We start from the raw sequence: 23,852 nt of genomic DNA, 5'->3' as shown, positions 1-23,852 counted from the left end.
TACCTCCTGCTGCTCGGAGGAGCTGGTAAGCAGGACCGGCCTCCCGATGCAGACGCCGGCCTCCTTCATGGAACCGAGGCTCAGCTGAGCCAGGAAGGACCTGCAGCTTTTCGGAGTTTTGTCTTCGGCTGCGGAAACAAAAAATAAAAAGTTTTTGGAGGGCGAAAGATTCACGTTCTTTTGTTTTTCCCCAACAAGGAAGCAGTCAAACAAGAGACTTTGGAGGACGGATAAGACCAGGATACGTCCATCAGAAGGACGGCACACATGGTAGATGTTCTGGCGATGAAGTCAGACTGCGATGCACAGAGGAGAGATGCTGAAGTTGGCACTGTCAGGCTGGAGGCTTAGAGGGAAACCAAAGAGGAGATTTATGGATGGAGTGAAAGAGGAATATTAAGTTAAAGTGAGAGCTGGGGGTGAGATGGAGGAAGATGATTGGCTGTGGCGACCCCTGACGGGAGAAGCCTAGAAGGAAAAGATGAAGAGAAACAGTATCAACTTTCCCGAATAAACCCAGAGCATCCCTTTCCTTTACAGAGAGGCAATTTCAAGGTGGAGGTGGGACTCCATCAGGGATCAGTTCTGAGACCCTTCTTGTTTGCAGTGGTGATGGACAGGCTGGCAGATGAGGTTAGACAGGAATCTCCACGGACCGTGATGTTTGCAGATGACAATGGGATCTGTAGTGAGAGCAGAAAACAGGTAGAGGAAAATCTAGAGCTGGAGGTATGCTCTGGAAAGGAGAGACATGAAAGTTAGCAAGACAGAATATATGTGTGGGTGACTGAGAGGAGCTCGGGTGGAACGGTGAGGCTACAGGGAGTGGAGATCAAGAAGTTGGAGGATTTCAGGTACTTCGGGTCAACAGTTCAGAGCAACGGTGAGTGTGGAAAAGAGGTGAAGAGACGGGTTCAAGTAGGTTGGAATGGGTGGAGAAAAATGTCAGGGGTGCGAAGAGATAGAAGACTATCGGCCAGAACGAAAGGAAAGATGTACAAGACAGTGGTGGGACCAGTGATGCTGTATGGACTAGAATGAGTAACAATGACGAAAAGACAGGAGGCAGAGCTGGAGGTCGCGGAGATGAAGATGTTGAGGTTCTCTTTGGGAGTGACCAGGATGGATAGGATCAGGAATGAGTCTATCAGAGGAACAGCACATGTTAGATGTTTTGGAGAGAAGGTCAGAGAAGCCAGACTGAGATGGTTCGGTCATAAACATAGGAGGAATAGTGAATTTATTGGCAGAGAGATGCTGGAAATTCGAGCTGCCAGGCAAGAGGTCTCAAGGAAGACCAAAGAGAAGATTTATGGACGTAGTGAGAGAGGATATGAAGGTAGTTGATGTGAGAGAGGAGGATACAGAGAATAGAGTTAGATGGAGAAAGTTGATTCGCTGTAGCGTCCCCTGAAGGGAAAAGCCGAAAGAAGCAGAAGAAGAATTTCTACAAAACAATTTGGGTTGTTTTTTGTTTATTCTTTTATATATATATATATATATATATATATATATATATATATATATATATATATATATACACACACACACACACACACACACACACACACACACACACACACATACACACACACACACACACACACACACACACATATATATATACACATTTATTCCTGCTGGTTCTATCAACAAAAAATAGCTCACTGGATGCAGGATGTAGGTCTGGGAAATATCAGCTTCCAAATATATTGACTGTTTTTCCCAATTTAGATCAAGATACTTGAGCTGACTTTATTGTATATCTGTTTGTTTTTTATTTGACTTTTTCAGATATACGGAAAAAAAAAAAAAAAAGGACAACCGGGAGTGCATGGGCGTGACCGCTTCTCTGAAACACTCAGCAAGGAACGACAGAGAGAAATTTTGAAGCACGAAAATTCTACAATGTCTCTGAAATGACACATGATAGCTGTATACATTTGATCTGTCAATTTAAAGAAAAACACCATTATAAATAGAAAGAATAAAAATATACTACAATTCCTGTGTAAATGAAATCCTGGTCAACAAGAAAACTGATTTTTACGAATAATGGCAAACAATCGGTAAGCTATAAAGGTAAAGAAAATCATTTTATAAGTCTTCACCTCCAACAAGTCAGTTTTCATTACATTACAGTCATTTAGCAGACGCTTTTATCCAAAGCGACTTACAAAAATTGCAATTCCATAACCCAAGATCCAAAGTACCAGTAGTCGCTGTTCAGAAGTCACCACTCTACCGAATAGCCATCTCAAAACCATATACATACATACATATGTTCATTTCTTCATTTTTTTGGGGGGGCGGGGGGGTTGTCTAAGTGCGATTAGTGGGGTAGTGCTTGTATTCCTCTCCTTGACGCTTCCACACTTCCACATGTGTATCATCAGCCTTCAAGAAACAAGTAAAAACTGTTCTCTTGCAGGACTTTTTACTGCGCTGATGCCCCAGATCAGGTTAGGCAGCAAGGTAGGCTATGCAGTGTGTGTGTGTGTGTGTGTGTGTGTGTGTATGTTTGTGTATGTCTTAAAAAAACCTCACTAACCCAAGCTTACTGTTCTGTATATTTCCTGTGCATCGTGTATTTGCAAGTGTATTTGCAGTCCCTATGTCCTCTATTGTAAGTCGCTTTGGATAAAAGCATCTGCCAAATGCAATGTAATGTAATCAGGACCAACTGTCTTTACACTCTTCATCCTCTTCATTGCCTTCCTCACTTCACTTTTACTAATCTCTGCTACCTTGTGTTCTACAATAGTCACCTCTTCCACTTTCCCTTCTTTTTCATTGTTCTCATTATTCAGTTCATCAGAGTACTCTTTCAATCTTCCCATCACTCTTCTAGCATCTGTCAATACATTTCCCTCTCTATCCTTTATCACCCGGACCTGCAGTATATCCTTTCTAGCTCTCTGTTTTTCAAACTTCTATAGATCATTCTCTCCCTCCTTACTTTCCAACCGAGCATACAAGTCATCTTACGCCCTTTGTTTTGCCTTCGCCACCTCTACCTTTACATTACGCTGTATCTCCCTGTAATCCTGTCTGTTCTCTTCAGCCACACGTTTTTGCTATCCTCGCTTTCATTGTAATTTCACCAAAAAGCAGTCTTGATGATATTATGAATTTATCTTTCAACACATCAGCAGGCTTTTGCACAGACACAACAATAGCAAAGGGATGTTTTTCATCTAGCGGCTAATTTCAAAAAACATTCTTACCTTTGTCAACAAAATCGATGACAGCAAAGGAGTTGGGGTTTGTACTTTTGCAACTTCCGGAGTCATTCAGACCGATGGAAGTGTCTCCTTCGCCCCCCTTCTTTGACTTGCTCTTGTTTTTCTTAGATGACATTTTAATGCCTCCAAAACTGCCCCACGTGAAAGTGCAAACATGCGTAAACACGGAGCGGGAGCATCAACTTCCTGGTCAAGGTTTAGCCCCGCCCCTTTTTACCGTAGCGCATGTCAACTGGCGCATAGGAAAAACGATACAACTTTTTTTTTTTTTTTTTTTTTTTTTTATTGAGCACATATAGCATAATCAGACAATACTTATGTATAAACAAACATGGCAATATAAAATCAAATGTCAATGATACAAACAGACGAGAGGAAACATTAGAACATTCATTTTGTATGCAATCAATGAACTGTAAGAATGAACAGGATGAAAGACCTGTGAGAAATGTTTAATTCTAGAGAAAACTATACAATTTGTGCCTCATCGAGCTGCAAATGATACACAAAATCATGCACTTGTAATTCAATTGATAAATATTATACATGAACAAATCATACGACATGAACATTCTGGATTACAATACTGATAACACGTATTGATGTTTGGGTTTGTTTTATGCTACAGCACAATACACACAGTGTGGAAAAATCCTGACCGGTGACTTTTTACAGCCTGGGAATCAAATGCATGGAGCAAAGAAGAAGAAACAAAATAATTAGAATGCGAATGATAAATCTGTAATTGTTTTTATCTCCATAGTTTTCGTCTTAAAGTTCCTAAAAGAATTAAATACAACTTTAACAAAATTCCATTGAGCACCCTATTATTGTTGTGATTATTATTTATTTTGAAAAATATACATATATGAGATATACGTCACATAAGGTTTCATCGTTTTATATCACGCTGGATGAAATAACGTGAAAACTATTTTAATTTGTCTTTTGCTTTCCTTCCTATCTGATTTTACACGGATGTCAATGAATGGATGAACGTGGAAACCTAGCTAAGCTAACGTTAGCCTAGTTACTCTCAGAGAGCGGAAGCTAACATTTTGGAAAAATTAAATCGACAGAGTGGCCATTTGAACTTGGATTTTATTTGCGGAACTTAGTATTCCGTGGCAGAAACGGTAAAACAACAGATAAACAAGTCAAACGATGGGAAAGAAGCCCCTGCGTCGATTCACCAAGCATTACGGTATTTACACAACCCTGGACGGACGTTTACGCAACCAGGTCGTCCGCCGTGTGGACCGCACTCTCCCCGGCGGTGCTGGAGCCAGAATGGCCGCCTCCGCTTTGGTTTCCAAAGTCCTCCGGACCGGGAGGTTCTGCTGGAGCCCACTTTGCTCCAGACGGGTCGCTGTCCGCGCCTTCTCGCAGCGGCATCAGGTGAAAGGAGCCGGCGCGTTGACCGGGAAGGTGGACCGGTTCGGCGGGGTGACGGTCGACCTGGACGAGGCGGGCTTACCGGGAGACCTGAGCGAGGGTGCCTTCGGCGGGCTGCTGAAAGGTCAGTTCCGGGCCCCGGACGGCGGTCCTTGCCGGTGTCCACCTTTAACCCCGTGATGAGCCAGGGGTTCGGAACCCGGATTCCCCGCGGGGCTCCTGCATCAATGCACCTTCACACCCATCCACAAACACACCTATACGTTTGTTTTATTTTTTTTAGTTTCTTTAGAACATCCAGTTCCAGATCACAATGTACTTTTTAAAATATACTATGGGACTGGTTCCTGCAGTCACCCCCGCCTGAGATGCACTTACACCCACTTTGCAAAATGTGTTTTTGTGCATCTTCAGGGATGCACGAAATGACCGTACAGGGTTTGTGTGCACAGATGGTGTAAAGCTGAAGCAGTATTTAAAAAAAAAACATTTTTTAATCATATTCTGTTGCTTTATTTGGATTTCCCCTTTGCTTTTTTTAACAACGGTGCAAAAAAAATGAAAAACCCCAATGAAACACACAAGTTATTACCAAGTACCACTTTGGTACTGAACACTTTTCCCGCTGGTGCTATATTGTTCTAATTCAGTTTGTATGAAACCTTTGTGTAATATGCATTTGAAAAACATTTGATTGAGTTAAACAATGCAGCATAATGTTGACAGACAACGTGATCCCATTTTTGATAGCTTTATATGAGGAGTATTTTAAAATTACTACATTTCTACTTTTGCTTAAGTACTTGTGTACTTTATCCATGTCAGGATAAATATGACCTCCTTTTGATACTTGATGAATATTTGATTTGCTTGCTGAATTGGTGATGATAATAAATTACAGCCAAATCGATGTGTTAGGTACTTCAACCCTGATTTTCCTCGAGAAGTACCTTTTTTTTCCCTTATAAACTTTTGAGTAGATTCGCCTCGACTGGCCTCTGCTGTTTGTCATCTTGAGATTTTCCATCTGCCAAAATGAGATTAGAGCCCGTATCTCGTCTCCATCTTTTTGCTCTGTCCACTTTGATCTTCTCCAATGTTGCGATATCTGTGCCACCACAAGATTCTCTGGCCCGCTGGAAGGCGGAGGGGAAGGTTGCCGTGTGGCTTCGAGTCCCCATCGCACTGAGCCGTTGCGCCGCCGCCGCCTCCGCTCACGGCTTCACTTTCCACCATGCCAGAGGGGACCATGCCATCTTGTCCCTGTGGCTGGAGGACGGAGAGAGCAGACTGCCGCCTTTCGCAACTCATCAGGTTGGGGTAGCAGGTAGATGTCTGCCATTTCTAACTTCATGCTTCAAAGTCAACTGTTCCTTCCTGTTGAGATTTACTGTCAGAGGTTTCCAGGGGTTTGGATCCCAAGTACTGTGTTTTCTGTTCTATAAGGCGCACCTCATTATAAGGCGCATAGCATAGAAGCTACAGCAGTGGCTGGGGTTGCGTTATGCATCCACTAAATGGAGCTGCGCTAAAGGGAATGTCAACAAAACAGTCATATAAGTCAGTCAAACTTCATTAATAGAATACAAACCAACGTTCTGACAACTCTGTTCACTCCCAAAAGAAGCTAGTGCATTTGCAATACATAACCGTACGTAACGGTAGCCCTTACCGGTATTTGCGCCGCCTTTGTTGAAAACAATGTATTTCCAACTCCATTTGTCACAGTTCAAAGCTTTTCATAAAACAAAAGCACCAAGAAGGACCGCCTCTAAATTCATTGATTTTAATTTTGCGAGTTTGTCCTTTAACTGTAGCCATCTCGCTCTGTTTCCTCAGAAACTCTGTTTAATCTTCTTTATTCGGCACGGGTCATCTTGTGGCCTCCTCCACTTCCGCACCATTGATCCGTTAATGTTGAATTCTCTCGCTGCTGCTCTATTCCTGTGTTCTACTGTGTGACTGATAGCCTTGAGTTTAAACTCTGCGTCGTAAGGGTATCTCCATTGGGGTCTTAACACACACACACACATACACAAACACAGAAATGGAAATGAAAATGCATGCTTCGCGCAGTCATTTATCCCAGCATGCACCGCGCTTTACTTCTTCTACGGGAGAAAATGGAATCGGCGGCTGCTTCCCGTGGTTGCGAGACCTCTTGCGGCTCGATATTGATCCATATATAAGGCGCACCGGGTCATAAGGTGCGCTGTCAGTTTTTGAGAAGATTAAAAGCTTTTAGGTGCGCCTTATACTGCGGAAAATACGGTATTTAATACCCTAACAAATATATTCCTCAATATTTCTGAATTTCCATTGAATCTGATAGTGGACCAGAATTTAAAAAAAAGTCCTTAGCTTCAGCAGTTTAAGCAGTGCTATTCAAAGATTATTTATGCCTGCAGTTTGATACGTAGGTGTATTTCAGCTGAAAATTAGCAGCCACTATAAAGGAGGTACATGTTCAAGGACATCAAGACTGTGCTGTTAGTTCTACCCATCTCTTCTCAAAACCACCCGAGATGCAGTCGAGGCCCCCTTAGCTGCGGGGGCCGGTTCTAGTAAAAATAAACGTATTTCAATTGCTCAGAATACCAATAACACAGTGAAGTAAAGTAAAACCATTGTCCCCATATGAGAGTCTTTCACTATCATGCACCGAGACCGTGAATGTGGGGGCTGCAGATGAAGTTAGTGAATTAAAACTGTCAATTATTTTAATTGATTTTTTTTTTTTTTCTCGGCCGTAATCATGTGGTTAACATCGATCCATCATCTACCATCCATCCAGCGATCCATCCATCATTTGGATGATGCTTTTTCCTGCAAGCGGTGTCCGTGAAAACAATATTGTGATATCTCATATCGTCCATCTGAAGCACTTACAATAACTAGCCCGCTTGCCAGTGGTCGGTTCCGATATTCCGCTGATAACTCAGTCTGTCCTGGAAAAACACTTGCTTTCATTTATGATCCACCCTGCGGGGAAAACTCATTTCAGACGCTCGTATCCACGCTCTCCTTTTTTCGGTCGCTACCCGCGGCTCTTGACCTTAGGTGAGGGTGGGAACGTAGATCGGCCGGTAAATTGAGAGCTTCAGAGTCCGCATCACTGCAAACGCCGCATTTATGGTAAGAAAATAAGAATCGTAATATATATAATCTATAATTTATCTAAATATGAGAAAAGGCCCGGGAGCTTTGGCGCCAGCACAATCCAAGTTACATCACAGGTCATATTTCATCTTTAACATCAGGTTACATCAACTTAAAGAGTGGAAACTGAATCTACATCTGATATCCTCCTGAGGTATGACATAACGCTCTCTGCGTATAATTCATTTTATTATTACTCCTAATAACCCATGGCTGGAAGGCAGCCCTGATAAGATCCTGTGACTGTCCTGAAAAAAGGAAATCCAGGAAACAGATACACAAGTCGCAGTGAAGAAACTGAGGGAAAACGAAATCGTGGCTTCCGTAAAGACAGTTCACAAACAGGCCACTGGGAGGAACCAAATACTCGATTCCATAAATTACTATTACTTTTAGGGGACGGTCCTTTTTTTTCTTCTTAAATCTGTTTCTTAAGTCCCCCCTCTAGCAGAGATCTGCAAAGCCGACATGACTTTCGGGGAATTTTCTGACGATTCCGGGTTAATTCCTCACAGACGTTCAAGTCATCTCCAGTTAATTTAGGAGATTCAGAAAAACGAACCCGCTCAAATTTACCATCCGATCGTTTCAAACCTGCTGGGTTGTAAAGTGACAACTTGTGTCGTCTTATCATTTGGATTGTTTTGACACTTCCGTGAGGAAAAAATGTGATTTATTGATCTAATTTTTTTTTTTAATTTATTTATATGACCCCATTATTACTACTCTATCGGAAACAAAGGGGTAAGCAAAGCCGATGCCTGATGGGGTGCGTCATTTCACTCACATAGCAGGCGATCGTCCTCCAGCTGCAGGTCACTTCCTCTGACTGTCCAGCAGAGGTCAGGGTTTTCCCGGTACCTTTCGAGTTTTAAATCGAAAAGCGCTAGAAGCATGTCAGAACATGTCCACCGCGTCCTAAACCCCCTCCCCTCTGAGCCCCCCTGACAAACAATGATGAAACGAAGATGAGGAATGTGAAAGAAGTAGCCGATCCTCTGACTTTGACGAGAATGTGAAAAGTCCCTTGCGCTTCCAACCACCCGTCTTTGGAAGGACAGAATTTTTCATCAAAAAGATGTTAACTCAAAGCGCCTCTTTGATAGAAGAAAGTTAGTGGGAAATTACGTTCGTCGGGAACTCACAGATGATAAAGCCTCTTCTTCATCACGCGCGTTTTAGCTTTATGCTAATTTCCAGGTGCGTCAGAAAAAAAGGAGCAGGTGCCGATTGAACCTGCTGGCCTCACCGGCTCGTCGCTCGGGGAGTAAACTCGTGTCACCGAGAGCGAGTCAATGAATATAACTGTTAGGGAGGCAGTGATTGGCCACTTACATAAAAATCAGCCAATCATGAAGAAATCACCCAATAAGGACCCGGCTTATAGCTAAGTAATTAACTTTCTATCAACACAATCGGCATGCTAAATAAACAAGTTAGTGACACTCAGTGTCCAATGCTCTTAACCAGTTTTCAAGTGTCTCATCAATTACGTAACAGCTTTTGATTTTCATTGAAGCAACATTAGCATATGATGACGTTAAAAGTGTCTTATAAGGCAATAGTAAGACGATATTACCTATCGATTCCTAGCTAAACAAACAGCTGAACACAACACAGACTGTGTTCGATGTCAGGTGGAGTAGTTCTCTGTCACTGTACTATATTTTGTAATAATTACCTTTCTATGTAGTTTGTGCAGAGGTTCTGTTGTCCCGAGGTATTTTGACGTTCATTCAAACCAGCCGTTCAAATTCTGCTCTTGCCGATGATCCTTTGGATGGATTGAAGGAAGAGGAGTGTTCCGGGTGAACCGTGGCGCCCTTTGACCCGAAAGGTCAAGCGAAGCCAACGAACCCTCGAAGCTCATCAGCCCTCGAGGCGCAATCGACGCCGTTCCCCATAAAACTCGACTAATATTTGACAATAGAAGCCGTACTTTTAGTCTCATTCGTCCTTTTTTTTTTATTTTTATTTTTTTTATTTTCAATTTTTTCTTCCCCGGTCCTTATGAGCAGTTAGTTTCCTGGACACAAGAAGAACATAATCATAGCCTCCCTTAGTAGCGAGAGGGCCTCCTCCCACGGGGAGCCATATGGCATCAGAATCGCACATGACATCAATTTCCACTTGGAGGTCCAAGTCCAAGGCGACCGATCCCTCTTAACACATCTGTGACATTCATCCGAGGAGGCCCATCCCAGTCGGTCAGAGCAGCCACTGGAAAAGAAACCGGCTTCTTTTCCCCCAGTCGCCGTCCGGAGCTGTCGGCGGCGGTGCATAGCCGCCTCTCCTAGTCATGGACCGGCATGAAAAACAAAGGGCATGAAAATTTCAGCGCGCTGAGTGGGATGTCGGCACCGTGCAGAAGTGACGCTGACTCACCCCCGGGTTTCAATCGAACTCTGGAAAAGCGCAGATGTTGCATCACTTTTTGTAAGTCGCTTTGGCTAAAGGCGCCTGCCAAGTGACCGCAATGTAATGTAACGTCATTACGATTCCCCCGGTATTTATCTGGAAAGTGGAGGTAAATTAAAAAATAAAATATCCATCCCCATCGGGGGGGGTCAAAGGGGTAAAAGCGTCAGCGCCGCGAATCCAAAGTGCGGGAACCAAAATCGGTGATAATGAAAGAATACGAGCCGTCGGAGTCCTCCGAGTGTGGTCCCCGTCTAATCGGGTGGGTTCGGTGGCTGCGGGAAGTCGAAACGGCGTCCGCGGGATAAAAGGGTGTGTCACCGATCCGGCTCTTTGAGCCACGGAAGCGACGTTTCAAACGTGGTCTGGAAAAACGATTACACCTGCTGGATCTCGCGGTCACAGCACTCGCGGAATGCGAATATCGGAACAAGAAGGACTTCCAAACCGCAGAACGTGGATTTGCCGCCCACATGCCTCCGGAAAGCCGTGGTTGCAACCACAGCTTTCATTGGACGGCACAACTTTACTCGACGTTTAATTGTCCTTCCTCCCCCCTGCAGGCGCAGTCGTGGACGAACCCAACGGGAAAGTGCTGGTGGTCCAAGATAGGAACAAGGTAGTTTTCCGTTCCTGTCTCTTTACCCTCTGAAAATCACTCCGGAGCGACGGTAGGGGTTTGTCGTATCGTCGTAAATGAAAGGGGAAGCGGATTACGGAGTCCGTCAGCGATGTGATTCATTCATTAAAAAACAAACCGGCAAATGTTCCGGTTTGGTTTTCATGACTGGTTCTGAGGCTTTAGTCATCCCGCCTCCACGCTGCCCTGACAAACCTCCGGTTGGTTGGTTTTTTTTTTTCGATATCTGGCCTCTGGATGGAGGAGGAAGAGTCTCGATGGACCGCAGTCGACCTCAGACAAACACCCGCCCGCCCACTTTGCCCTCGGCCGCTGAATGAAGGCCCCTCTGAGGAGCCTCAGAAATGAGTTTTTCTACCTGTTGAAACCTGGCGGAGGAAATCTGCAGCTTGACTCGGCAAACATAAACAAACCAAGCAAGTTGTTCTGATCCAAAATGGGCTTTTAGCGCTAAAACGACCAAAATTTACACGTCCATTCGCACGCCGCCCTCCAGGAGGACCCTAAACGTGGGAGATGTTAAAAGAGGGTCCCACTCAGTCAAGACCCGCATGTAGCAGAACACCCAACATCTGGATCATGAGATTATTAGCTGAGATTATTTGGGTGTGTCCCCTTCTCATCACCCAAGCTGATATTCAGGATCTCTGAAATTTTGGACGCTTTTGGCAACAGCGTTTGTTACCGTTGACAACTTTGCCTCCTCCAAACTCAATTTACAGCGAAAGCTGAGGCAACACATGGAAACCGTACACAGGTCACTTATGAAACACTTTGCTCTAAGTAGCCGATTTGGAAACGGGAAGGACAAATCACAGCTGCCCATCTCAGGGTTGTTGTTTTTCTTTTTCCAGAAACGGTTTTGTCATAGATTGTTATCTCCTCCTTCCCCTCCTGCTTATCAAGCAGTTTACTGGAAATGAGTCCGGCCCTCTGTAACAGACGGACGGAGACGGAGGCAGCTCCCCCTCAAAGCGGCCAGCTGTTAGGCGGAAGGAGTCGGAGGGGGTCAAAGGGTTTGGGGCGACCCGAAAAAGCGATTCCTCAGAAAAGGAATCCTCTAACGGAGCACCGGGTTCGAGTCACAGCGAGATCACATGTAACCGTGACAACAATAAGCCGCTGATCTCTACGCAACATGGCACGTTATTATAGGATTCAACTGGATGCCTTTTTTTTTTTTTTTTTTTAAAAAGAAAACAAACAAGTCAGGGATTCATTACATAAAAACTTTTTTTTTTATTTTTGTTTCTACAGCACACCTGGTCTCCAAAAAAATAATACATTTCATTTCAATAAAGTCAATGAACATAAATGTGGTAGTGCACTCGTCTTCCTCTCCTCCGGAAGATCTACAAAACGCTGGACGTTTTTACTTAACAAGCACTGCATACAACATTAACTACAAAAATATATATATGTACATACAAATACACACACACACACACACACTCACAGACATTATAATTTAACCAGCAGCATACTGTTATTAAATATTAGAAACAAGTGGTGAAACTGAAAGGCAGGCCGATGGATATACGAGGCCGAAAGCGAACGCGTCCAGCCGCTCCTCATCCTCACCCCTCGCAAAGAGAATAAGGTCTTATCCGTTTATCTATTTATTTTTGCAAGACATCAGGTTCGATGAAGAAGCAATATTGTGAAACTGCTTTCCCTCGTGATTCAAGCTGAAACTGCCATGATGCTCAGTTCGTGTCCGCGTGTGTTTCCAATCCGCCGCAGTTTCGTATATGGAGCGCTTTCTCCCGACTGACCTTTGACCTTTTTGTTTTTTTTCTTTTTTTTTTCACCTCCCCACCGACCCCGGCTCTTCAAAACTGCAGACGAAGAACGCCTGGAAGTTCCCCGGGGGTTTGTCCGATCCGGGGGAAAACATCGGTGAGTGTCGCGCCAGTGGAACAACGTTAGCAGACGACGCACGTACATTCATTCAACAGCCCGTTAATATTCATTCCTCCGGAAATCCAAAGTTTTAACACTTGTAAAAGCAGCTTTAATAGTAAATATATCGGGAGTTCCCAAAGTCAGGATTGGCGGGGTGACTGTTAGCAACTGGATAAAAATATATATTAAAAAATAGGAAACAACACTAAATATATTAAGCTATCATTACAACAAAATATAAAAATCATAAGGGCTGGAATAAGGAAGAAGTCGTCTACTGCTCATTGACAATTCACGCTGTGTGTAAATCGGCAAAAAGTGAAAAAGGTTACGTGACAAAAATAATAATAACAATAATAATAATAATAATAAAAAAGACTGAATCAATGAAACACAACCTAGACCAAACCACGAAAAGCAGCACGAGTGTTTTTTTTTTTTTGTTTTTTTGTTTTTTTTTTTTATAAAATCATTTCCTCCTGTTGTGAATGAATTGTTCCAACGAACTGTTTCCCAGGAGTCACGGCGGTCCGCGAAGTCTTTGAGGAAACCGGCGTCCGTTCGGAATTCCGATCCTTGCTCAGCATCCGTCAGCAGCACAACCACCCCGGCGCCTTCGGCATGTCCGACATGTACATCATCTGCCGCCTCGGCCCGCTCAGCTACGACATCAACTTCTGCACTCGCGAGTGCCTGCGCTGCGAGTGGCTGGACCTGGCCGAGCTGGCCGGGACCGAGCACACCACGCCCATCACCTCTCGCGTGGCCCGGCTGCTGCTTCGCGGGCTGGAGCTCGGCTTCGACAGCATAGACCTGACCATGGAGGAGCTGCCCGCTGTCTATTCTGGGATGTTTTACCAGCTGTATCACCGGCAGATTCCGCCATCTCCAGGACGTTAAGGAGCGTGAGCCGCTAGCTTTTCCGTACTGCTGGTACCTTAAGCGTGTGACTTGAATTTACTTCTACTGTTGAAGAAATACTATTAGTGATGTGCAAACTGGTTATTACATTTTCGTAACCTCACACCTGCCAGGTGACAGCAAACGGGACTGAACAAAAAAAAAAAAAAAAAAAAAGAAGAAACTAAAACAAGGGTGCTATTCAGATATATCTGGGAACAGATGAACCGTCAGGTAGTCTTATTTATATCCTCAACCCCAGCTGGCTCCCCAAACCCCGCCGGGATCACTCAAGTGTCAGGATTGGATGCGCAGCCAAAAGGTAGCAGATGTGATAAATACATTCAAATCCCTTCCGCCTTCATTCCCCGATTTTCAGCAGTCGACGATCCGACGACACTTTAAAAAGGTAATTAAGACGGAGATGAAAATGCGTTTGGAGTCATGTGGGATCTTTATCGGCCGGCCCCCCAACACCACCCCCAGGTGGAGGTGTTGGAAAAACGGCGCTCGTCGGTGTAGACATTATTTGTGGAAATTCCGCACGTCACCGTCGGGACATGGCCCGGAAAGGCCTCGGCGGGTTTGTTTGTGTGCGAGCGGCATCGCCGTCTCGCCTCCGGCTCCCTGCTCGCCCGAGTGTTTGTATCCACCGCGCTCGTGTCAACAGCGATGACACAGTCGGACGGGAAATGGAGAGAAATGAGACACCGGCTTGTGGCATTTATTTAAATACGTGTTTAATTAACCCTTCTATAGACGCCGGCGTTGGCTAAAAATAAGCAAGGGACGCGAGTGCCGCTGCTTAGCTGTTAGCGGCTAACGCAGTGATGTCACTATACAGACAGAAAATGTCATTCAATCGGGTTTTAGTGCATCTGCGTCGCACGGGAACTAAACCGCCAACACATTTTCTGGTGACTTCCTGTCCATTAACCTGCCCCAAAAGTGGCGGCGCGGATTATTTGCTAAAAAGAAAACGCGCAATTGGTTTTACACGAAATCCCCGACACGCCAACCATAAGCCGGCATGAAACCACGAAACCGCACGAATGTTATGACAGGAAGCGGTGTCGTTCGCTGACGTTAATTTAACAGAATTCGGGTCATGCGGTTTGGGGAAGCCACCTGTCACCTGACGTGTCAATCAAGTGCCGTTTCTACTACGCTCACTCAAGCTAGGGTTAAAAATCCCCGACAATACCGTAACCACGGCCACAAAGATCACTTCACCTTAAGCGGGCGGTGACCATAAACAGGACAGCGATGTTTTCCCGACCGTTAAACGTCCGGTGTGACCTCGTGGACGTCGTGTCCACGGATCGTAAAACGCGATGACGTCCGGGAGGCCGTCTCGTCGTGTCCACGAAGAAAAAACTGCTCCCGGAGCCGAATGGTGTTTTAACAGCTTAGTCATGTAGTGATGCGAGCACGGATCCAAACTCTGACACGAGAGGGGAAACTTGAGCGTCATGGTTTGAATCACAGGGATCCAGAGCGTCTGCGTCCCGGTGATTTGGGGCCTGAGGAGGCGGCGGTTCCCCCATCTCGGTGTCGGACAGCAGCCGCGGCCGCCAGCAGGGTCGCCCGACCGCGGCTTACAAATAACGGGAGATATCCAGAAGGAGCTGGATGTGACCTCCGACCCGGCGATAAACGCCTCGGGACTTGGCGCGCTTATCTCTACGCTCGAGTACGTAAAAGAAAAAAAAAAAAAAGAAAAAAAAGGAAAGCTCAGGAAATGTAATGTAACCATTAAAAGTGATTATCAATTCCAGTAAGGAGTGTTGTAATTATTGAATTCTAAATGTTTTCAAATTGCTCCTGACAATCACTCGAAAAAAAAAAAAAAAAAAAAAAGTGAAAGCACTTTCTGAATCCTGACCTTTTAATAACAAAAATCCCTCACATTTTCGATGGTTGAATATAAACTGCTTGTTACAAGGTTGTGAATTGCAGGCCTGTGGTTACCAGGTAGCTGGAAAGCTTGAGATTTTGCAAGCGGTTTGGGAGGCAGGGAGGGTTTCGGAAGGCAGGTTTTTACAGGGTCTTGGATGCAAACCCCTGCTTGGGAGAAATAAAGAGAAGGCTCCTTTTGAACAGCGAAACAAAAATTTGCGAAGAAGGAGTGGGAAAGCGTCACAGCTACTTTGGCCGATGCCGATCGGGGGGGAACGGGGGAGTGAGGGGGTTGGACTTGCCGTCACATCATCGTCTTTCCGTACCTTCCTCCTCCAGATTAGGACTTGGCGGACATCGGGAGGAAGAGAATGGCCTTCTGTCCCGGCCCGGTTTTGGTCCCGGGCTTGAACTGGCCGGTCCGCTTCAGCGCCACGTACATGTTGGGGTACTTCCTGGAGCGGTAGGTGTTGTAGTTGTTGCCTTCAAGCCGCTCCAGGAAGTAACATTCATCCGTCGCTCGTCTCTGAGGAGGAATCGCATCATTACTATCGACATCTAGGAAGCGGCGAGGATGAAATCGCTGTGTCGGCAGGTGGTGACGCGCAAGAACGGAGAGATCGGATGTAGATGAGGTCTCGATCGGGACAGGCCGGGACTGACGTTTGTCTTTTTTGTAACCACGGTGACAAAAAACACACCGTAAATTCCCACAGGAATGAACGCCAATGAAGGACAATCCATCCACAAGCAGGAACATTCGGAATTCCTGTGTATTATTCCTGAGCAAATTCAATACGGATATTGCATCCTATGGCTAATATTGTACGCCAGATTATTAATTAACCCACAATCGGCTTAAAAGAATTAAAAAGCCATCCTATTTCTCTCAGTCACACTGTATTTGACCGACTGACTCGACTCCCTGCTCTGCCTCCAGTTCGTCAGCTTCAGATGACGCAAACCAAGTCAACAATCCAAATGAAATGATCCAAAACCAAAATCTACCAACCATATTTATCAGATTTTTATCCCTTACATTACTATACTTTCAAACGGACTATTTCATCCTAGGTGTTACATTTTGGGGGAAAAAAAAAAAGTTAAATGTTGTCAAAACGCATTGCCAAGACAAGCATCCACATCGGTGGGTCAACACTGGATTTCAAATTACCAGTAAGGAAAAAAGAACAGCTGGTTAAGCGTTCTTTGCCTCCAGAGATCGCATCTGTCGCCGCTCGCTTGGCGTGGAAGAAAAACAACCACACGACCCGTCGCCGCACGATCGGGTCGTTCCGTTCCGAAGAATCCGATCGGGTTTGTATCGGCATTAAAAGCACAGTTCCATTTGGGTTTTCAGTCGCCGTTTTTTGAACGTTCAAACGCCAGTGTTTTGGAAACTATCTCCGTGACCGTTAGACTTTAGAAAACAGCAGAAATGCTGTCGTACAGATGCCAGGCCGGGAGTTGGTGGGTTAAATCTGTGATGACGCTTCCTGTTTTGGCACAACAACAACAACAACAACGGCGAGAAACTGAGGATTCGTACGGACCGATGGCGAGGTGGAATTGTTGCTTCGACTTAAACAAAAAGCAAGGTGAACTCCACTGGTGAACAGCCATTGACTGCAACCTCTTAGCGTGCGCATTTCTCCCAACTACACGGAGACGGAGCCCATTTGCAAACGTTTCTGTTTTCCATTTTAACAGCTCGTAAAAGGGTGTCGGTTTATAAACAACCCATAGACGCCATGTTTGGTGGCGTTGCAATGTCTTCGCGTGGGGTATCGATGTAAACAACATTCGGAGAACGTTACGGATACTTAAGAATATCTGTACTTTTGGCTGCAAAAGATTATTATTGGCTAAACAAACTCCGGTGTCAGATGGCAAAATACTTTCCCCTCACGTCGTGTCAGCTTTCCCGTTCATCTTGACATCTGACACCTCTGCCGTTGGGACGTCGCCGCTTGTTTCTCATCGACTCAAGCCGGCATGTTTGACACGGCTTAACTTGTCGGACGTGAAACGAACCGGGCCGACAGACGTGGCGTGACGCGGCCGTTTTCTTTTATGTATTTGTTCAGGCGGATGTACGATGAAGACGGATGGCCCGGTTCACTTACCGCTCCAAACAGTCGTCCGTCTCTGTTCATGGCCAGATAGCGGTTCGCGTAAACCCCTTTGATGACCACCTCCCCGACCGAGGTTGCCTGGAGCTGAAGCTTTACTGAGGAAACAAGACAAAACACAGAAATCTTTATTACCTCTTGGAAGCTCTTTTTTTTTTTTTTTTAAATTGAAAGAATCTGCACTGTATAAGGAGAGCAGAGGCGAAACACCCACGGGTCTGTATCCCTGCTTCGAATTTTCGCAAAGCCAGGCAATCAAGTGGCCTCCGCGCGGAAGAGGCCAGGATCGGATTATTTACTGACGCTGCAAGGCACCCTTGTTCAACCCTAAGTGTTTATACGTTGCGTGAAATGACGTGCGGCAGAAAAAGGTCGGTGACCTCGAGGTCGTCCTCATCTTCTCAAGGCTCATTCATAATTAACTTTTAATTCGCGTGCAGACAGAGCCTTCTGTCCGTCTTCTGTGTTCATTTAGCGCCTCATTCTTTGAGTTTTCGGGGAGTCTGCTAATGTGTGGTAGTGTCGGTGTTTCGCAGTATTTTCAAGTGGGACCAACAAGAGGACAACAGAAAATGGCGGTTTTCTACAAAGAAGTGTCTACCGTGCTGCCCCTTTTTCTGTCTTTGTTAAAATGTACATTATCAGCGGTTCCTCCACTGTCACCGTTATCGTTATTGTCTAAAACAGAGCTTTGCACTGCCCTCTAGTGGATGTGTTGCTTAACAACCCTGGCGATGTAAAGCGCACGTGTGAAGCGTGCGTTTGAGTGATGTGTTAATTGGTGAATAACAGGCAAGGACAAAAAAATGAGTTATCGGGAAGGAAAACTTGCTAATGTTTAAGTGTGAGGTGTTAAAACGAGACGGACGAAACGGTGATATCGGGCATTCTGAATAAAAACTCAGATAAAAATAAAGCTATAAGTCAATATAGATGTGAATATAAACATACAAAAGGTGCAATGACTATCATGGCTGAGGCACTTAATAAATCAAATCTTTAAAAAAAAAGAAAAATTGACAATAACTCCAATGAAAAGTTCAATATTTCTCACCGCATTTCTACCGTTTCGTCCCTGTTTTCATTTCTCCCTGTTATTTTTCCCCTGGATTTAACGCCTCATTGCTTGAGAAGGGTTTTCTCTCGCAGCCAAGGGGGAGGAAGGCGCCGCTCGCTAACCCGCCCGAACCGCTTCCAAAACATTCTCCGGCATGATAGCAAATCTGTTCTGGGTACCTTCCCGCCAGCTCGAAGGCAACCTCCACATGGTCAAAATCAAAATCCTTCTCTTTCCGCGTGTTTTTTTTCCGCGTCGAGGCAACGCTGTTCGGCTCCGACGAACATACGCGATGTCAAACAGGGAAAGCGGAATGATGAGGCCTAGCAAGGGCCACTTTGATAAACATCCAGAATTAATTTCTATGGATGATTTGAACACATCTGTTTGCAGTTAGCAGCAACTCCCCGGATGATTTATGTCACAGATCAAAGATGTGTTCACCCTGTTCTGCTTGGAATAAACCAAGATCTCAAAGCTTTCCTCACGTCCGTAATGGCTCTCGGGGATCGATAATGCGAGAGAGTTCGCCCGAGGAGCCGAAGAAACCGAAGACGGAAAAGAATCCAATCGATGGGACGCCACGTGAGGCTCCTCAGGTACATTGCGTAACATTTCTAACTGGCAGGTTTGTCGTCCCGACGCTTGGCAGCACCGACGTGACCTTTACAAAAGAGCCATTGATGAAGCTCGGCCCGGGCCGCATTAAGGATATTAAACCATGATGCATCTAAAAAAGTAAAAACGATTAATCATAATTCTTGTTTTCTGACCGTGCGACAAAGCTCCGGAGCTCCAGACGTCGGCCCCCTCGGGCAAGGAAAAAAATTTGTTCTCCACCCAAGTCGACACAAATATTTGAATCGCTGTTTTTAATTGGTCTCCACTCATACGGCGCTGTCATACCTTGCGCTTCAGCCAATGGCGGCAACCGGGGACCGGTGTCTTAATCAAGGACACTTAAACGTGCAGACAAAAATTGAATCGCCGCGCACCCGTGTGATACTTCCAGCGTTGTATTTAACCCTCATATTATGTTAAGGGTCAATTTGACCCATTTCACCCATTGAACCAATGGGTCGAATTGACCCTTAACCTAATATGAGGGTTAAGGTTCTCCTGTTATGTTATTGAGTAACATAGTGGACGCGTGATGGCACTAGTCAGCTCCGCAGGTGGTTGTTGGGAGCGGGAGGGTGCAGGTGGAGACGGCGGCGGAGGAAGAAGGGGTGCAGCGTCCTGCGCTGGAAACCGTTACACTTCCAGTTCTCTTGAACGGTCACAAGGAAAACAAAACGAAACCGCAAATAAATAAACCTCTGGAAAATGGATTGTCTTTCAGCTGGTGTGGGATTTCATCCCCACCTGTAATGTCAAACTGTGGAAAACAGATGGGGGGAAAAAAAAAAAACGAAATAAAAATAATTCATCACCGCCTTTCCATGCGAGTTGAGTCGTCCGTATTTTAAGATGCGTCTCACTCGGCGGGGGTGATTTCTACGGTTACTGACAAACACGCCAGACAGGGGTGAATTATGTTGAATAAAGCCGCTTCCGCACGTCAAACTGGATTAAAACTGTTTATTTGTTTGGGCGCACCTGCTTGAAATGTCACTCGGGACCTTTCGGACTATTTCCTGGGGAAGGTCATCTGAGGACACGCCACGGAGAGCGACCCGCGTCTCCTCTTGTGCGGCCCGTTACGGTCAGCCGCTGTAACATCTCGCCATCTGCACCGAAAGCGGCGAGGGGACGGGATCTGCCGTCGCGGTGGCGAAATCCCAAACAACAGAGCGCCTTGCTGGAATAAGCGAGCAACGGCGTTTTGAGTCGACGCGTTATCAGAAGTAGCTTTATGACAATTCAGAGTCAGCGGTTGACCCAGGTGTCCGAGGTCACGACCCAAATGAGACACGTGACACTATTTCCTCTTCCCTCAGCCGCAGGGAATCTTCAAATCTTTGTACTTAAGACCTTAAAACACTCGATAGCCTTAACCTTGACAATTTTCTTACTCTCCCTCCTTCCTACTATTATCTATTATTGTTATGTTTTTGCTTGAAACTCTGGCACAGCAATTTCCTTCGGAATAAATAAAGTTGTTCTTATCTTATCTTATCTTATCTATAAGGCTTCTCGCAGAAATAAATGTAGCGCCAGAAAGAAAAAGGGGATTGTGACCCCGTTGGCAGGGGACCCGTTGAAATGGCCGATGTCTAACATTTACAAGCATCGCCATGGAATAAATTATAGCGATAACAATGTAACTACACAAGTTACGAGGAAGTTTTAACGCATCTAAACTGTTGCGCACGGTTAAAACGCTTCAAAAGCTGAAATGATCAATTCATTGAAAACACCTCAAAGTATTAAAATGTAATTCTTCAAATATGTAAAATGTAATGACTGTGGATTGACGGGACCCCAGGAATTCCCTGGCACTGGCTTTTCGTCCATGTTGTGCGATCCCTCCCCCCCCATGTGACATCAGCTGCGTTCACCAAATACTTCAGGCACAAAGTCTTATTGATAAAAGGTACCTGGGAGAAAAAAAAAAAAAACTTTTTTAAAACACAGCCGTTAAAATTTCCATAAAGCCGATTGGGACGTTTATGAGGAGAGGTGGCCGAAAAAGCAATCTGCACTCGGAGGGATCCGGGATTTTTCCCTCCATGTTGCATTGAAAAAAAAAAAAAAAAAAAAAAGGAAAATAAATCAGCTTGCCTGAGCTCCTTTCTAGGGAAGAAAAGTGAGGAACACAAGACCTACTATGAGGATCGCTCTTCTCACGGATTCCGTCCACTCCCCCGTCGGACTTTATCCTCAGGAAGAAGCCCCCGTTTTTACAGTACAGCCTTTTGGGGTCCTTAAAGTTCCCGGGGGGGAAGCCGCCGCTCCCGCCGTCTTCAGGCGTGGGGGGAAGTGTGGTGATTCCTCCCGTGGCCATCTCCTGCCGTCTCCCCCGCTTCCCGGCAACTGTTTCGTCTCCTTCTGGAGCGGCGCAGGAGCCCCGTCGGGGCCTCCCACCTCCCACGACCGTTCCCGCCTCCCCTCCTCCGCTCGGGCGAATCTCGCTCTGCTTCACCTCAGAGGTCGCGTTCCTCAAAGAGCCTCCTTTCAGGGTGGCTGGTGCCCCTTTGGCTCCGGCGGGATCTGAAGCGGAGCGTCTCATGGATCAGATGAGCCTCCCTTCCCGACAGGAAAAGTCTTGCGCTTTCCTCACCGGGTAGCTGGAGTTCGGAGGGTACTTCTCGGGGAGGGGGGGGAGGGTCGGTGGATGCACATGGGTTCCCCTTTTACTCCGCTGTTCTTGCACCAGTGTGTTTAAATGAAGGCAGCTGGTTTCGGGTCTTGTGTGGAAGGGCTTTCCCTCTCGGGCCTCAGTTCGCATGCGCCCTGGAAGCACCAATACACACACTCACACACACACACAAATGCTCACGCCCACTAACGCTCGCCGATTTGGTCCTACCGACCGACCGGCCGGGGGGAAGTAAAGAAAAGAGGAGGAGGAGGAGGAGGAGGAGGAGGAAGGGGCTCCCTGGACCCTTTGCAGCGCCAAGACCGGAGCTGTGGCGGCCATGTGAGCACCGGGAGTGTTTTCATGTGCTTTTCTGGCGCCACGACGAGCGAGATGCTGAAAAGGAGTTGGGGAAAAAATAACAGCGTGAAGTGGAAATTTAAGATTTAAACGCAGGAGTGGCTTGAAATTGCCATTCTCCGCTTTCTCGGCAGAGTGAAGGATCTTCAATTTTCGGTCCGGCAAGGCCGGCCGGCCATTTGCCGCTCGCTGGTCGGGGATTCTCGGCAAAGGTAACCACATCTGAGAATTTGACAGACATCACGACAGAAATCACTGAAACATCGAGTGTCTTGTTCAGGAGTAACAAACACTGGCGATTTTCGGGGAGGTTCTGGGATGCATTTCCATTGAGGAAAAACAGTCTGGGCACAAATAACATATAAAATCAAATATTGACAGTTTCAGACAAGCGGGAGTGGCTCATGGAAACAAAAAAAAAAAATTAATAGGAGGGTTCGGGCAAGCCTTTTTAAAATGTGTGTGTGTGTGCGTGTGTCAACACTGACAGTCACAGCCCATCATTTAGGTGTACAAATGGAATATCGATAAAAACTTTATGTATTAGAACCAACAAAATATGAACACAACAATACAGCAAAATGTAAACTTCAATAACTCGATAAGAATATTAAGGGTATTTGAGGTACGTTGGATTTTGGTTGACAGCACAATCGGCCAACTTCCACATCGAATTTGATTGGTCATCTAATTTTCAACTAAGCTTTTGTGGAACCAAACATTTACCGTCCAACAATGGTGGCGCTTTCGCCTCACGGTAAGAAAGTTGCTGGTTCAATTCCAAAGAGTGGAGTTTACATGAGCGTGGGTTTTCCACCCACGATCCGAAAACACGCAGTAGGTTACAAATGTGTGAATGAGAGGGTCTGACGTGAAAATGAGAGGGCGAACGGTCGTATTTCTCTACAGGACTGTCTCAGAAAATTCGAATATTGTGATAAAGTTCTTTAACTTCTGTAATGCGATTAAAAAAAACAAAAATTACTTTCTCACGATATTCTAATATTTTGAGATAGGATTTTTGAGTTTTCTTAAGATGTAAGCCATAATCAGCAATATTAAAATAATAAAAGGCTTGCAATACATCAGTTGATTCGTAATGAACCCAGAATGTATGACATTTTTGTTTTGGTAATTGCATTACAGAAGATAAAGAACTTTATCACAATATTCTAATTTTCTGAGACAGTCCTATATATGTGGCCCTGTGATGGAAGGGCTACCGGTCCGATGACACCCAGTGACAGCTGGGGGAGGATCCAGAACAGTTGGTGAGAGCCTGGTGAGGAGAGGTCAGAGGTCAGAGGTCAGAGGTCACCCCGCGCAGAGCAGAGACTCCCAGGAAGTCTAACCGCTCTCAGCTTCTCCAAACACACTTATGCCAATACAAACACTTGAAGAACTAATACATGCCGAGGTTTCCCAGAAACCCGTTTTAAGTTATTTGAAACCCCAACAGCTTAATGAAGTTTGAACATTATTTTTAGGTCACCCCCTCAAC

At 45.4% G+C, this 23,852-nt stretch overlaps 3 protein-coding genes across 5 annotated transcripts in view; 1 reads left to right on the top strand and 2 right to left on the bottom strand.

Moving 5' to 3' along the window:
* afg2a (AAA ATPase AFG2A) overlaps window positions 1–3,403 on the bottom strand; it is a 139,827-nt gene extending 136,424 nt beyond the window's left edge. Inside the window, exons 1-2 of one of the 3 annotated variants that reach the window (XM_086158224.1) lie at window positions 3,228–3,403; window positions 4–128 (exon numbers count right to left, since the gene is read on the bottom strand). In XM_086158224.1, the coding sequence (XP_086014350.1) occupies window positions 4–128; window positions 3,228–3,360 (258 nt within the window). In that variant the 5' untranslated portion in view covers window positions 3,361–3,403. The remainder of the gene's footprint in view (window positions 1–3; window positions 129–3,227) is intronic. The other 2 variants (XM_086158225.1, XM_086158226.1) reach the window with 2 other exon arrangements.
* A 1,076-nt stretch (window positions 3,404–4,479) lies between these two features.
* nudt6 (nudix (nucleoside diphosphate linked moiety X)-type motif 6) lies at window positions 4,480–13,852 on the top strand. Its single transcript, XM_086158221.1, has 5 exons — window positions 4,480–4,764; window positions 5,764–5,967; window positions 10,781–10,836; window positions 12,702–12,756; window positions 13,280–13,852. Exons 1-5 carry the CDS (start codon window positions 4,536–4,538, stop codon window positions 13,660–13,662), a joined length of 927 nt encoding a protein of 308 aa, XP_086014347.1. The 5' UTR covers window positions 4,480–4,535; the 3' UTR covers window positions 13,663–13,852.
* fgf2 (fibroblast growth factor 2) lies at window positions 12,073–22,220 on the bottom strand. Its single transcript, XM_086158223.1, has 3 exons — window positions 21,520–22,220; window positions 17,688–17,791; window positions 12,073–16,087 (listed from the first exon to the last, which is right to left on the bottom strand). Exons 1-3 carry the CDS (start codon window positions 21,920–21,922, stop codon window positions 15,902–15,904), a joined length of 693 nt encoding a protein of 230 aa, XP_086014349.1. The 5' UTR covers window positions 21,923–22,220; the 3' UTR covers window positions 12,073–15,901.
* Between the last annotated feature and the right edge of the window lie 1,632 nt (window positions 22,221–23,852).

Source organism: Fistularia commersonii, chromosome 13, assembly GCF_037954325.1.
Source record: "Fistularia commersonii isolate RoL2024-O1a breed Wild chromosome 13, RoL_Fcom_v1.0, whole genome shotgun sequence".
In the NCBI taxonomy this organism is placed as follows: Eukaryota; Metazoa; Chordata; class Actinopteri; order Syngnathiformes; family Fistulariidae; genus Fistularia; species Fistularia commersonii.
Note: the sequence above shows the minus strand (reverse complement) of the source record. Positions and strands in the feature narration are given on the sequence as shown.